The sequence below is a fragment of the Octopus bimaculoides genome, chromosome 9 (genome assembly GCF_046866305.1).
Source record: "Octopus bimaculoides isolate indiv1 chromosome 9, ASM4686630v1, whole genome shotgun sequence".
NCBI lineage: Eukaryota > Metazoa > Mollusca > Cephalopoda > Octopoda > Octopodidae > Octopus > Octopus bimaculoides.
This window is the reverse complement of record NC_142936.1, coordinates 90,974,241-90,989,835: the sequence shown is the minus strand read 5'-3', so window position 1 is coordinate 90,989,835 and position 15,595 is coordinate 90,974,241. Positions and strand designations below refer to the sequence as shown.

At 36.7% G+C, this 15,595-nt stretch overlaps 1 protein-coding gene across 1 annotated transcript in view; it reads left to right on the top strand.

Moving 5' to 3' along the window:
- LOC106867894 (ferric reductase SjCytb561) overlaps positions 1-10,266 on the top strand; it is a 29,092-nt gene extending 18,826 nt beyond the window's left edge. Inside the window, exons 2-5 of the mRNA XM_014912961.3 lie at positions 1,324-1,543; positions 3,405-3,613; positions 5,399-5,553; positions 7,164-10,266. Of these exons, the coding sequence (XP_014768447.1) occupies positions 1,327-1,543; positions 3,405-3,613; positions 5,399-5,553; positions 7,164-7,320 (738 nt within the window). The 5' untranslated portion in view covers positions 1,324-1,326 and the 3' untranslated portion in view covers positions 7,321-10,266. The remainder of the gene's footprint in view (positions 1-1,323; positions 1,544-3,404; positions 3,614-5,398; positions 5,554-7,163) is intronic.
- The last annotated feature ends 5,329 nt before the right edge of the window (positions 10,267-15,595 follow it).

The following is a 15,595-nucleotide window of genomic DNA, read 5'->3' as shown; positions in this document are numbered from 1 at the left end:
ACAAACTGTTTGAAATCAAGGAATATTTGTTTTTTTTTTCTTTTGTGTGAGGAGTTTAGTGAAACAGGTGGGTGTAAAAGTGATAGGAGTAGGGTGGATGTAGAACTAATTGTATAGAACAGGTGTCTTAGCTAGCTGGTCCTGGTAGGCTGACATGTTAGCTAGTAGCTATAGTGTAACAGTATGGACTGATTAAAAGCTCAAGGCAAAAAGCTGGAAGTGTGTGTGTGTGTGTGTGAGTGTGTAGTGCATGAGATTGGTGTATGCACATGTGTGTGAGGATTATGTCTCTGTGTTTAAATATATATGTATGTGTGAGAGTGTATTTATGTGTGTGTGTATGTGTGTGGATATTTGTTTGTTTGTAAGTGTGTGTATGAGCGTATGTCTTTGCTGTAGTTGTTTGTGTGTGTGAAACAAAGAGTGATGGAGAGAGGAGAAAGAAAGATGGTGAACTTCAGTCATGTGAGAAAGAGGGGGAGAGAGGTAAGTAAGGGAGTGTGAGAAACAACAAAGTGTTTGATGTGAAATAAGTCAGTGTTGAATTAGCCAAACAGGCTGTGCCAAAATGTCCATTACCCGCCTCCCCCATATAGGGGATAGTTATTGAGCAATTTAACAAATAGAGAGAGAAAGACACACATACATACAATATGAAAGCTATAGAGAAGTGATGAATTGCTAGAAACTATGTTTCCGACACAGGTTCAAATCCCATTTGTACTGTTGTTTTGCTTTGCTTGTTTCTTCTAACGGTGAAGGCACGTGGCTTAGTGGTTAGGGCATTCAGCTCACAATCGTACAGTCGTGAGTTCAATTCCAAGTGACGCGTTGTGTCTTTGAGCAAGACACTTTATTTCACATCGCTCCAGTCCACTCAGTTGGCAAAATTGAGTAGTACCTGTATTTCAAAGGGGCCAGCCTTGTCACACTCTGTATCACGCTGAATCTCCCTGAGAACTACATTTAGGGTACACATGTCTGTGGAGTACTCAACCACTTGCACGTTAATTTCACAAGCAGGCTGTTCCATTAATCATACCAACTGGATCCTTCATCATCCTAGCTCACAGAGTGCCATTTTTCCTTTTTCGATTTCTTGCCATAGACAAAAGTCTGGATAGTTGTTGGTTTCCCAGCCTTCAGAAGCACTAGCCAATGAGGGTGTCAAACATAAGGCCCATAAACCAGACCCAGCCTGTACCAATGTTCAGTTTGGTTCAGATCTTTTTCTCCCCCCACTTCATGTCGAATGAAGTAGAAGTTATTTATTTTAGAAAGATTTACCGAATTTAAGTGTTTCCTATTTTGTCTTTATTTCAGATAATGGATTCCTATGACGAAGGCGATAGTCCCAGCAACCTGAAGGGTTTCACGGTCACGGTGGTTTTCAGTCAATTACTGGGCCTGGTTTTGATAGTTTTGTTATCTTTCTGGCTTGGTCATTATCGTGGAGGTTTTGCTTGGGAGACAGATCTCAACCTACAATTCAACTACCATCCACTTTTCATGGTTATTGGTTTCATCTTGATTAATGCAGAAGGTAAGTTGATGTACATAACTTCCCATTTACCTCATTTTTATGTTTATTATGTAGTGTGTGTGTTTGTTGTTTGTGATGTTCACCTTAACCCTTTAGCATTTAGATTACTCTGTCAAATGCATTCACATTATTTTGAATTAATCATGCATTATCTCCTGGCTTTGAAATTTTGATGATGTAATTGTTTATTTTTAGAATAACATTGTAAGATAGGTGTGAGAGGCCATGTATACTATGTATGTATGTATGTATGTATATATATATATATATATATATATATATATATATATATAAACATTCCTCTCTCCTCGCTCCTTTCTGTAAAAGAGCATAGGCTTGAAATGTCAAAGACTTTCCAGCTTTCCTGAGTGTCAAACCAATACAGCTTACTTGTTGTTCCCTCACCTGTGTCTGTCTTTTGGTTTTAGTTTTTTATTTGTTCAATTTGAGTGTGTGTGTGTGTGTGTATAAATATATATTAGAACAAATGAAGGTGCAATAGTCAAGAACAGTTTCTCTTCCCATCGAGGATGGGTGTCCAGTGTATGCTGGTCACCCAATAGTGAAAACCACTTCATCTCAGGTTCATATGACATGCTATTAAAACTGTGGGATGTACAAAGATGAGTACAGAATGATTTAGATATTGTACACACACACACCAGTGTCGCATAACCAGCTCATTTAAAAAGTACCTTTGAATCATCGGGTGACATGCTGTGCTTGGGGAGACCTATTGGGTCAAGTAAAATCAAAAATCAAATCACAATCAAAATGGAAATTGTAGTTGTGGCCGATGCCAGTGCTGCCTGACTGGCTCTTGTGCTGGTGGCACATAATAAGCACCATTCATGCGTGAGTCGTTGCCAGTGCCGCCTGACTGGCTTCCCATGCCGGTGGCAAATAAAAAGCACCATCCGAATGTGATCGATGCCGGCCCCCACCCCACTACACGTTCAGAGTGGTTGACGTTAGGAAGGGCATCCAGCTGTAGAAACATTGCCAGATCAGATTGGAGCCTGGTGCAGTGACTTTCATGAAATCATTTTACCTGAAAACTGTTCTTCATTTGACCAAAACCTCACAAGTCAGAGAGCAACAGAAGATCCAATCTGTTGAGTGAATGGGAAACCACTTACCAACTGAATTCTCTGCTTGTTTTTGTCATTGCTATGGTGAATGTGAATTGTTTTCAGATTCTTGGTCAGTCTCTTCCTCCTAATGGTTTCTCTCAACTTTTTGAGTTTTTCAATGTAATGCTCACGGCTCATCATCATCATCGTTTAACGTCCGCTTTCCATGGGTTGGATGGCTTGACTGAGGACTGGTGAGCCAGAGGCTGTAGCAGGCTCAGTCTGATCTGGCAGAGTTTCTACAGCTGGATGCCCTTCCTAATACCAACCACTCTGAGAGTGTAACGGGTGCTTTTACATGACACTGGCACGAGGGCCAGTTAGGCAGTTCTGGCAACGACCACGCTCAAAAGGTGTTTTTCACATGATAACTGCACGGGAGCCAGTCTGGCAGCACTAGCAATGACCACACTTGAATGTTGTTTTTCACGTTCCACCAGCCCATTTGCCGGTAGGGCGACTCTGGCAACGATCACGTTCATTACAGAAAATCAAGGAGAATGATGCTCTTGTCACCCCTGCCAAACACTCACCATTATTTTCTCCGCTGACCATTGGCTCTTGAAATTCTTGTGTCTTAGAGCAGAGATATGATACCATTCCATGGAATGAGCCCCATTTCCTCCCCTGAAATTAATAAAATACATCTTCATTTGCTTCTAATGTTTGTATTATGCAAATATTTTTCTCTCAGTCTAACTATTGAACTTTTTTCTCCTTCTTTTCAGCTCTTTTGTCCTTCAGAGTGTTTCGGAATCAGCAGAAATACTGTATCAAGGTGTTGCATTGTTGCATGCAAGTATCATCTCTAGTTTTTGCCATTGTTGGCATCAAAGCAGTGTTTGACACTCACAACCTGGCTTCGACCCCAATTCCTAACATGTATACTTTGCATTCCTGGCTCGGCTTAACTACCGTCCTTTTGTTTTCATTGCAGGTTTGTTAATAATTCTAATTTCCCCCTTTTTTTCTTCTGTTGGCGGTTAAGAAGCCCCTTTTGCAATCCTGTTGTTTTGGGTTCAGTCCCACTGCTCCACATCTTGACCAAGTGTCTTTTACTGTATCCGCAAGCCAACCGATGGCTGACTGTTTTGATAGAGGGAAACTGTGTGGAAGCCCAGGCCTTTGGCAATATGCCGTGCTTGAGAAGATGACCATCAAGCCAAGTCAAATTGTAGTCATGGCAGATACTGGTGTCATGCAAATGGCGCCCATGCCAGTGGCACATAAAAGCACACCTTACAATCTGTAGAAACCATGCCAACTCAGACTGGAGTCTGGTGCAGCTCCTCAGCTTACCAGCACTGGTCAAACCGTCCAACCCATGCCAGCATGGACATCAGACATTAAATGATGATGATGATGATATGTATTTATATATATATATATGTGTGTTGTGTGTGTGTGTGTATGTGTTTGTTCCTCACCCCTCCATCACACGACAACTGACATGGTTTGTTTATGTCCCTTTAACATGAATTCAGCAAAAGAGACCAATAGATTAAATGCCAATCTTATGAATAAGTATGGTGGGAGGGTTGTCTAGCTCATCAAGGCTGTGCTCAAGCATGGCCGCAGTCCAATGAGTGAAGTACATAAAAGATGTGTTAAGTGTTTTGTTTCACTGAAACATGCTATTTACTGTTTTTCCCTCTTTTTTTTCTGTTCTCAAGCATGGACTCTGCCCTGTCAATCTTCTCCCCCTCCACACACAAACACACACACACACTTTTCATCCCCAACTTGTAAAAAACACCCAGTCCACACTCTGTAAAGTGGTTGGCATTAGGAAAGGCATCTAGCTGTAGAAACCATTCCAACACAGGCAATGAAACCCAGTACAGCTCCTGATATTGCCAGGTCCTGTCAAACCATCCAACCTATGCCAGCATGGAAAACAGATATTAAATGATAATGATATCATAATGTTGCCTAACAAATCTCTAGACATGTTTTATATGTTCATTATAACAATTCTTTCTAATCTTTGGCATGAAGCCATCAATTTTGAAGGGAGGGGCCAAGTTGGTTATCAATTCCTGTATTTGACTGGTACTTTATTAAGAAGTGAAGGTTGCATACAACAGCAGTGCCACCTGGTCTTGTTATATTGTACTTTCGATGTCATGGCATCTGGTGTTACAGTCTTCCACTACATAGTTTCTTTGTGACAGCAATGACGTCAGCTGTTGCATCGCAGTACATAATAAGTGACTGGATGTGCCACCATACTGCCAGCACGGGGTGCACCATGCCAACAAGTATCAAACATGTGGCATCCATGATGAGATCTGTCTCTTACTTATGCAAAATTCCCCACTGCATGACAGAATGCAACACATCTTCTTACATAACACAACAGTGTTGTGCAATACAACACAGTCCTGTACAATACAAGAATGCACAATGATGCATAAAACAACACTCCTATGACATTGCACTTTATAATACAATGCTGCTCATTATAGCACTGCACAATACTGCACATTAAACCTTGCCTTGCACATAACAGCATTGCAAATTACAATACACAACACTGCATTGCACAATGCAATGCTGCATTGCACAATGCAATGCTGCATTGCTCAGCAATACACATTACAATCAAACATTGCACATTCCCTACCCAATACTGCACATTGCAATCCAATGCTGCCCAACACCACATTGTTTACTTTACAACTCTTGATATTTTAATGAAAATTTTCTCATCTCATTGCAGGTCGTTGTTGCATTTGTTAGTTTCATGTGGCCTGGTATCAGCTATAATTTGCGAGAACAGTTGATGCCCTTCCATACTTTCTTTGGAAAGGCCATCCTGGTAATGGCAGCGATTTCATGCTTGACTGGCATGACTGAGAAGGCATTTTTCGCTTTGTAAGTATGCATTAGATTTGTGGAGAATTTTAGCTGTTATAATTCTGTGTGTAATGTTTGTGTGTGTGTGTATGCACAGACATGGCTGTGTGGTAAAAGGTTTGCTTCCCAACAACATGTTTCCAGGTTCAGTCCCACTGTGTGGTCCCTTGAGCAAGTGCCTTCTACTATAGTGTGCATATCTATATATATATATGTGTGTGTGTGTGTGTGTGTGTGAATGTGTGCGTATCTGTATATATATGCACATATATGTATATGAATATATGTGTTTCTATATATATGTGAATATATGTGTGTATGTCTATGTATATATATATATATGAATATACCTATGTCTGTGTGTACATATGTGTATATATATATATATATATATATATGAGTGGGGGATGTATATGCATATAACTGTGTGTAAATGTATAGATGTATATAGCATGGAAAGCGGACGTTAAACGATGATGATGATGATGAGTGGGTGTATGTATATGCATATAACTGTCTGTGTGTTTAAATATATAGATGTATATATAAATATGTATACATATATATATAGAGTACAGTGAACTTGGCATGTAAGAAGCACACTCTGCTAAGTGGTGGGCATTAGGAAGGGTATCCAGCTGTAGAAACCATGCCACAACAGACAACTGGAGTCTGAACAATTCCCCGCTAGCCAGTATGGAAAGGGGACATTAAACGATGATGATGATGATGATAGACATAGCATTAGAAAGAGCATCCAGCCATGGAAACCATGCCAAAGCAGATTCTAGAGCTTGGCACTGTCTCCTGAATTGCCATCTCCTATCAAACTGTACAACCCATGCCAGCATGGAAAACAGGCTTTAACCCTTTCGACACCAACCTGGCTGAAACCACCTCTGGCTGTGTACTAAAAATGTCTTGTTTTCATAAGTTTTGAATTAGAATCTTCCACTAAACCTTTGTCACAATTTATGTTCCTAACACTAGCTGAATGATAACTAAGTTATTTTACTAAATTCTTTGTTATATTTAATGTAATTGAAAGAAACACAGAGCATCTCAACAGAAATACAGTAACAAAGAGTTAAATGCTGATGATATATACATACATTATATATATATAGGTGCAAGAGTGGCTGTGTGGTAAGAAGCTTGCTTCCCAATCACATGGTTCCGGGTTCAGTCCTACTGCGTGGCACATTGGGCAAGTGTCTTCTCTTATATAGCCTCGGGCCAACCAAAGCTTTATGAGTGGATTTGGTAGATGGAAATTGAAAGAAGCCCATCATATATATATGTATGCATGTATTTGTGTGTCTATGTTTGTTCCCTCCACCATCGCTTGACGACCAATGTTGGTGTGTTTACATCCCCATAACTTAGCAGTTTGATAGAATAAGTACTAGGCTTACAAAGAATAAATCCTGGGGTCAATTTCTTCAACTAAAGGCGGTGCTCCAGCATGGCCGCAGTCAAATGACTGAAACAAGTAAAAAGAATGAAAAAAAAACAGAATATCATCATCATCGTTTAACATCCGCTTTCCATGCTAGCATGGGTTGGACAATTTGACTGAGGACTATATATATATATATATATATATAATTGAATTCATTTCTTTGCAGGAAATCCAACTACCCAACGGAACTCGAAGGGAAACTCATTAACAGTATGGGATTGGTGCTTGTGGCTTTTGTCGGGATAGTCTTGTTCATCATCAGCTGGTCACCTTGGCAAAGAATCCCTCCACCTGAAGAACGTCACATTCAGCTTAGCGAATGAGGAGGGCAAATGAGAAGAGAAACGGCAACACCCATGGATGTCTGTGACTGTGACAATGCATGAATCTCTGTCTCTGTCACAATTTGTTACCAGCTTATGACTTCAGCAAAACCTGACTTTTGTTATATATGTTTAGAGATATATAAATATATATGTTGATACATATAAATATATATATGTTTTTATATATATATATATATATATATATAAATGTTTATGTTTATATACACACACACACACACACACACACACACACACACACACACACACACACACACACACACACACACACACACACACACACACACACACACACACATATATATGTATGTATGTGTAAATATGTGTATATATATATATGTACATGTAAATATATATATATATATATGTGAACATATGTATAGGTAAACGTGTGTGTGTGTAAACATATACATATATGTTCATATATGTATATATACATAAATTTGTGTGTGTATATATATATATATATATATATATATATATATATATACATTGTATACATGTAAACATATATATATGCATGTATGGATGTGTGTATATATATATATATATATGCATGCATGGGTGGGTGTGTATATATATATATGTATATGCATACATTTATGTAAACATGTATATGTATGTATATATGTATATATATATATATATATATATATATATATATATATACATGTATACATATGTAAACGTGTATATATATATATATATATATATATATATATATATATATATATACACACATGTACATAAACATAGATATATAACACACATATATATAACACATTTATTCTTATTTTTGTAGCTGTTTGATTTTCTTTGTTTTGTTTTTTAATCAGTATTATCGTGACAAACACTACACATATATTTTTAACTGTATTATATTTTTCTAAGTGTTAATAACAATAACGGTTTCTTTCTTGTTCATAATATTATCCTGTGCAGCAGGGTGGACGGGGCATTGAACACAATGCCGTACGGTATTTCGTCATGTTCCATTATGATTCTGAGTTCAAATCCTACTGAAGACGGGAGTCAACTTCGCCTCCCTTCTTTCCAGGGCTGTGAGTAAAATAATATACTGCTCATGTTAGATTGAGAGAGTAAGTTGATCAAATTGATTAAACTCCTACCCACAAAGATTTTCTGGCATTTTGGTCTATGTTAACTATTAATATTATTATTATTATTATTATTATAATTATTATTATTATTATTATTATTATTATAATTATTATTATTATTATTATTATTATTAAGGCAGCAAGCTGCCAGAAACGTTAACACGCCGAGCGAAATGCTTAGTGGTATTTTGTCCGTCTTTACGTTCTGAGGTCAAATTCCGCCGTGGTCGACTTTGCCTTTCATTCTTTTGGGGTCAATAAATTAAGTACCAGTTGCATAGTGGTTTCAATCTAATTGACTGGCCCCCTCCCCTCCAAAAATTTCGGGCCTTCTTCCTAGAGTTGAAAAGAATATTATTATTATTATTATTATTATTATTATTATTATTAAGGTGGCAGAAATGTTAGCACGCCAGGCGAACTGCTTAGTGGTATTTCATATGCTGTTACGTTCTGAGTTCAAATTCCGCCGAGGTTTGATTTTATCTTTCATCCTTTAGCGATCGATAAAATAAATACCAGTTGCATATTGGTTTCAATCTAATCAACTGGACCCTCTCCAAAAATTCAGGCCTTTTACCTAGAGTAGAAAGGATTATTACTAAAGCAGGAAGCTAGCAAACCATTAGCATGCCAGAGAAAATACTTGATAGCATTTCATCTCTGTCTTCTGAACATTCTGAGTTCAAATTCCACCAAGGATGACTTTGTCTTTCATTCTTTCAGTACCAATAAAATTAGTCCTAGTGAAACAATGGGGGGTCAATGTAATCAATTGGCCCCTTCCTCCAAAATTCCAGGCCTTGTGCCTAATGTAGGAAGAATTATTTGTTATTATTACTATTATTGTGGGGCTTGTAATAAGAATCAGAAGAACATTGGAACAAATGCTTGCAGTTTTCCATCAGGTTCTTTACATTCTGTGTTCAAATCTCATGAGGGTCAGCTTGGCCTTCTGGGTCAAAGAAATAAAATACCAGAGCTGGGGTTGAAGATATCTACTTACACTCTCCTCTGAATCAGAAACCATTATTATTGTTGTTGTTGTAGATATTGTTTGAGCAGTGAATTGGTAGAAACTATTATGGCACCGGAGTGAATACTAAATGGGGTTTTTTGTATGGTTCCCTACGATCAGATTTGAAAACCTTCAACAAATTCAACTTTTCAGACTTGCAATTTCCTCTTAAAGTCAGCATTGATGGTATGTGTTCTTGTAATTTGATGAAATATGTACCAGCAATATAACAGGGATCAATTCCATCAACTCTCTCCCTCCTCTTCAACCTACCTTCAACCCATCTGCCCCTTCACTCAATTTCCTGCAAAGCAAAACTTTAGGCTCTACTCCTCCTCCCTGTGGCTTTGTCCCAGAAAGAAATAAAATAAAATAAAAGAAAAAAAAATGCATTTCTTCTAAGCACTAACAAACAATAGCAAGAAACTATACAAATAAAAAGAATCCATAACTGCCCACCCCTCTCTAAATTTCATTTTGACCCACTTTTGCTTTGCTTTTTCGTAATCATGAATTAACATTTAAAAATCATTAACATGTCTTTTTGAGGTTGTTTTGTTTTTGAATTTTATTTTTGGTTGTTTTTTAAAGACCTACCCAATCTCAACCACCACCACTCCTCAAAAACACCTAAAAAAATATGAATTGAACAAAGGGTGGTTCTGAGGAAGGGATCAGGAGCTGAGGGTGGGGTCCATGGAAATTTTATAGAATATTTGTGATTGTTTTTGTTTTTTTATTTTTGTTATAACGCTTTATAAAATAACTGTTCTGTTGTTATTGTTACTATTGTTGTTGTTGTTGTTGTTCATTGCTTTTGTTGTTGTTGTTGTTTATTAATTTTAACACCTGACAAAGTGTCTCCAATGTGTCGGGGCTGCTGCTGCGCCACCCTTGAACACAGGTATTAAGGTATGTAATAATAAACCTTCCCACCCTCGATACAGGTCTCAAAGGTGGTGAGGTAATTGCCAAACTGGTTGAGAAAGAATTAAATAATAATAATAATAATAGCTTGCCCCACCCTACCAAAAGAAGTTTGTAGTAACCAGAAGTTCCATTTCTTCATGGTACTGCTGTATCAACTGTTCTTTCTAGCATGGACATTCTCCTCTGGAGGGTAAGAGGACTTTACACTCATTATTGTACATTGGTGAAACACAGATCAATTATACAGTGTTCCCGCTGCCTACGAAAATACAATCTCTCTCTCTCTCCCTGAGATATTTTTGCCCTTGAAGGACACATTTGTAAATTGCTGAAACTTTGGCAGTCTTTGAACCCCTCCCTTCTTGTGGTACCACAGACCACATGGTGATAGAGTACCACTCCATGTACTCTCAACCCATTGGGCTATTCTTATTCATGATATAAAGGGGAGAAGTTGTAACATATACAAGGATTTTTCTCAATGAGGCAAAGATTCTGTACAACGGTTTTTATTCTCGACTTGAACTTTGCTTCATGCAGCACATTGTTTATGTCTTAGATAGAGACATGACTGATATAACATCCCATTTTTGTCTCCCTTCATCTACAAATCATCATTCTCATCATCCTCATTATAATAATTATTATTATTAATAAAGCAGCAAGCTGGCAGAACCATTAGCACACCGGGCAAAATGCTTTGCAGTATTTTGTACTTCTTTACATTCTGAGTTCAAATTCCGCCGAGGTCGACTTTGCCTTTCATCCTTTCGAGGTTGATAAATTAAGTACCAGTTGACCACTGGGGTCAATGTAATCAACTTAACCCCTCTCCTGAAATTGCTGGCCTTGTGCCAAAATTTGAAACCATCATTATTATTATTATTATTATTATTATTAAGGCAGTGAGCTGGCAGAATTGTTAGCACACTGGTTCAAAATGCTTAGTGGTATTTCACCTGTTTCTACGTTCTCAGTTCAAATTCCACCAAAGTCAACTTTGCTTTTCATTTTTTCAGGGTCAATATAATGACTGTCTCCCACAAAAATTTGAGGCCTTATGCTTCCAGTAGAATGTATTGCTATTATCAAAGACGGCAGGCTGGCAAAATTATTTGCATGCCAGGCATGCTAATGACTGTCAGTTTGCCATTTTGGATAATAACAAGTACCAGTTGGCAACTGGGGTTGACGAAATCAACTAACCCCCACCCCCCCAAATAATTCCAGGCCTTGTGCCTATTGTAGAAAGGATTATTATTATTGTTATTACAGCAGTGAGTTGGCAAAATCGTTAGCATGCTGAACAATAGGCTCAGTGGCATGTCTTGTCTTTACATTTTGGGTTCAAATTCCATTGAAGCCAACCATATCTTTCATCTTTTCGGGGTTGATGTAATCAACTTACCCCTTCCCCACAAAATTTCAAACCTTGTACCTGTAGTAGAAAAGACAAACTTTCCTACCTTTTCGGACAAAACCTTTTGTAACCTTTGTCCTGTCTTTTTCCTTACATGTTTTTAATTGATATCAGCCAATAAAACGAATTAATTATTATTATTATTATTATTATTACCTGCTTTAGGTGGTTCATAGCAGGATCAGTAGAACATCAGACAATATAACTTGTATCTAGTTACATCCCTCTAGGTTGTAAGTTCAAGTCTGAAGGTTAACGTTTCCTGTCGTTCTTATCTAAAACAATTCCATTTAGGGATCTCTATAATTAACTCTATCCCTTCTCTCTCTCTCTCTCTCCCTCTCTCCATTTCTGGCTTTCTACCCACCCCACCAGAGCCTTTCTTTGTCTGCATTTTGATTTCAAATCATTTGAGCCTCTAATACCTAATTAAGAAGAAAACCTTGCAGATGGAATGTGCCAACCATCTCAAGCCACCATTGATCAATTACTTAAATTTCAGGGAATAAATTGGACTATGAACCTCAGGCATTTGTATCTTGGCATATTTGTATATGTAAGCCTCTGTGTGTATGAATATATATATATATATATATATATATATACACACACAGGCATAGGAGTGGCTGTGTGGTAAGAAGCTTGTTTCCCAACCACATGGTTCTGGGTTCAATCCCACTGCGTAGCACCTTGGGCAAGTGCCTTCTACTATATCCTCAGGCCAACCAAAGCCTAGTGAGTGGATTTGGTAGACGGAAACTGAATGAAGCTTATCATATATATGTATATGAACATGTTTGTCCCACTACCGTTACTTGACAACCAATGTTGGTGTGTTTATGTCCCCCATAACTTAGTGGATCGGCAAAAGAGACCAATAGAATAAAGTACTAGGCTAATAAAGAATAAGTCCTCGGGTCAATTTGTTCAAGTAAAGGTGGTGCTCCAGCATGGCCACTGTCAAATGACTGAAACAAGTAAAAGAATATGTATATGTGTGTGGGTGTGTGGAGCAAGCATATATATTATGTATGTATGTGTGTGTGTATATATATATATATATATATATATTTATACCTGTGTTTATGATGCAAAAAATAAGATGAGGTAAAAAACCAAACAAGATTTATACTCAGAAAATATTCTCTCTCTTTCTTTCTATATATATGGATATGAGAGGGTATACCTTATATTATCTTGTGATGCACCTGGACTACTTATCAGGGACGTTTCTTAAGGTCATTAGATATTTCGGGTCTTTCAACAATCAGACTCCCTCACCCAGGTGACTGAGCTAGGATTAATCAGGCCCCAACTTTATGTCCAGTTTGCACTACCCCTGATTGCACACCACTCATGTGTGCATGTTTATATATAATTTAATTGCTTATGGCTGTCCATCAAATCCTGTGATAACATCTTCTGCATCATTTTGGTACCTTGTAGTGTTCCTCTTTTCATCTCCATTTCAAAGTGGTCCTCAACTGATGTTTGAACCATTTCTTCAGTCCTAGAGCTAAGTGTTGACCTTATGTCCAAGCTGTCTCAGTCGGTGCCTGTTTAGTGTACATTCAATGATAGTGGCATTGGATCAGTGGCAGATTTCTATACATGTATTCCAAACTTTTGGAGACAATGAATATCAATTGATAAACGATGATGATGATGATATGTATATATATATATATATATATATATATATATACACAAGGGTATGGCAATGGAATTTATGGAAAAACACTACATGCACAATAGATGCAGACAGGCTCAACCCTTCATCAGCAGTGAAGCAAATATCATCACAATTTCAACACCTGACAATATTCTTTGATTTGGTGATGTCAGCAACTGAAGCTGCTAGGATGCAAATGAACACATGCACACACACACACATGCATATATGTGTGTGTGTGTGATTGATGTATGCATCTACATAATAATATATTGAGTGAACAGCTTCCATTTGGACATGGCCTGTTAACATAACTATGTTTTAGTTTTGACTTTTTTAGTTTCTTTTTTATATATTTTCATATCAACTCCTGATGATGAGACTATGAAGACCTAGAAACATTAATGATGGATTTAGAAACTTCATTGTCCCATACAAACTGCAAGGGTCTCATACTAAAATATTTTTAAAATCCTAATAAATAACTTAAAATTAGAACACTGACATGTTTTCAATACAACACACATGCACTTACACACACATGTGTATATAGTTTGTATGCTCAACATAAACTGTTTCTGTGTTTTGCTGATAACCATTTCAACCAGTGTATATGAAGCAGCCCTTTGTGCACTCAGCCCCCAATTTAACCTGGTGGTTGTAATATCCTTTTTCCCTGCTGCTCATTATCTGCTACCTGGTTCTCTCTACCACCTCACTTATAACCCCAAAAGTGAATAGTAAATTTCTTTAACCCTTTCTGGTAGAACAGGTTATACAAAAACGAGTGACATACCAGCAAAGTGGAATAAATTCAATTGAAAAATTATCATCTCATAGAACGGTAAAACCAACTGCATCAACCATAGAACTAGTGGCACAATTTCTAACTTATCAAGTATACTTTTTTAAATATTACACACACTTTAATAATAAAATTATTAACATGAATTTAATAGAGAATAGAAGAGCAACAAGCCCCCAATTTTCCAAATTCATTCTGCTGTTCAAACTTCTAGGTTCATTAGCAAAGTGGAGTCAATTCAATCAGTCGTACACTTTTTTCAACAATAAGTTGAAATATTCAAACTGGGAGGTGGATTGGCAGGTTCCTTGTGGTATTTAATTATGATCCTTTACTTTCCAAGTTCAAATCCCACCAAGGTTAACTCTGTCTTTCATGGGTTCAACAAAAATAAAGGATCAAACAGTTATTGGATTCAATTTAATCAATTATACCTATCTTCTAAATTCGAGGCTTTGTGCCTATGACAGAAACCAATTCTAAAACAGTAAGCCACTGGCACTTCTGTCTTTGATTGGTATTTATATTGTTTACACCCAATCTAATTCAAATTAATATTTTAACATTATAAATTATATTCTATATTTCTTATCACTAATCTACTTGTGACAAAATGTATTTTTCATATGTATTGTTTGCTACGTAAAAATATTTATTGGCAGAATTTGTAGAGTGTCGAACAAGATGCCAAGCAGTATTTAGCTATGGCCGTTTATGTTCGGCATTCAAATCCTGCCAAGATCAACTTTGTCTTTCATCCCCCTGAATCAATAAAATAAGGTACCAGTAATATACTGTGTTGGTTTCTATTGCTATAATAATGCATCCCAAATGGAATGAAATTGTTATAGAAGAGAATCATTGTAACTATCTTTTTTTTCTCTCTCTATTTTATGTCATTCAAGACTACTTATCATTTCCCTTCTCCCTCTATATAAGTGTGTATATACATACTCAACACACACACATATATATATACACACATAAGATATATATATATATATATATATACACATATACGTGTGTATATATATATGCTTATATATATATATATATATATATATATATATATATATATATATATATATACATACATATATATGTACATATATATCTATATATATATATATATATGTATATGTATATATACATATATATGTATATACATTTGTGTGTATATATATGTATATACATATATATAGGAAAATAAAAAATAATATATATATATATAAATATATACTTATGTATATATTTATATATACATATATATACGCATATACATACATAT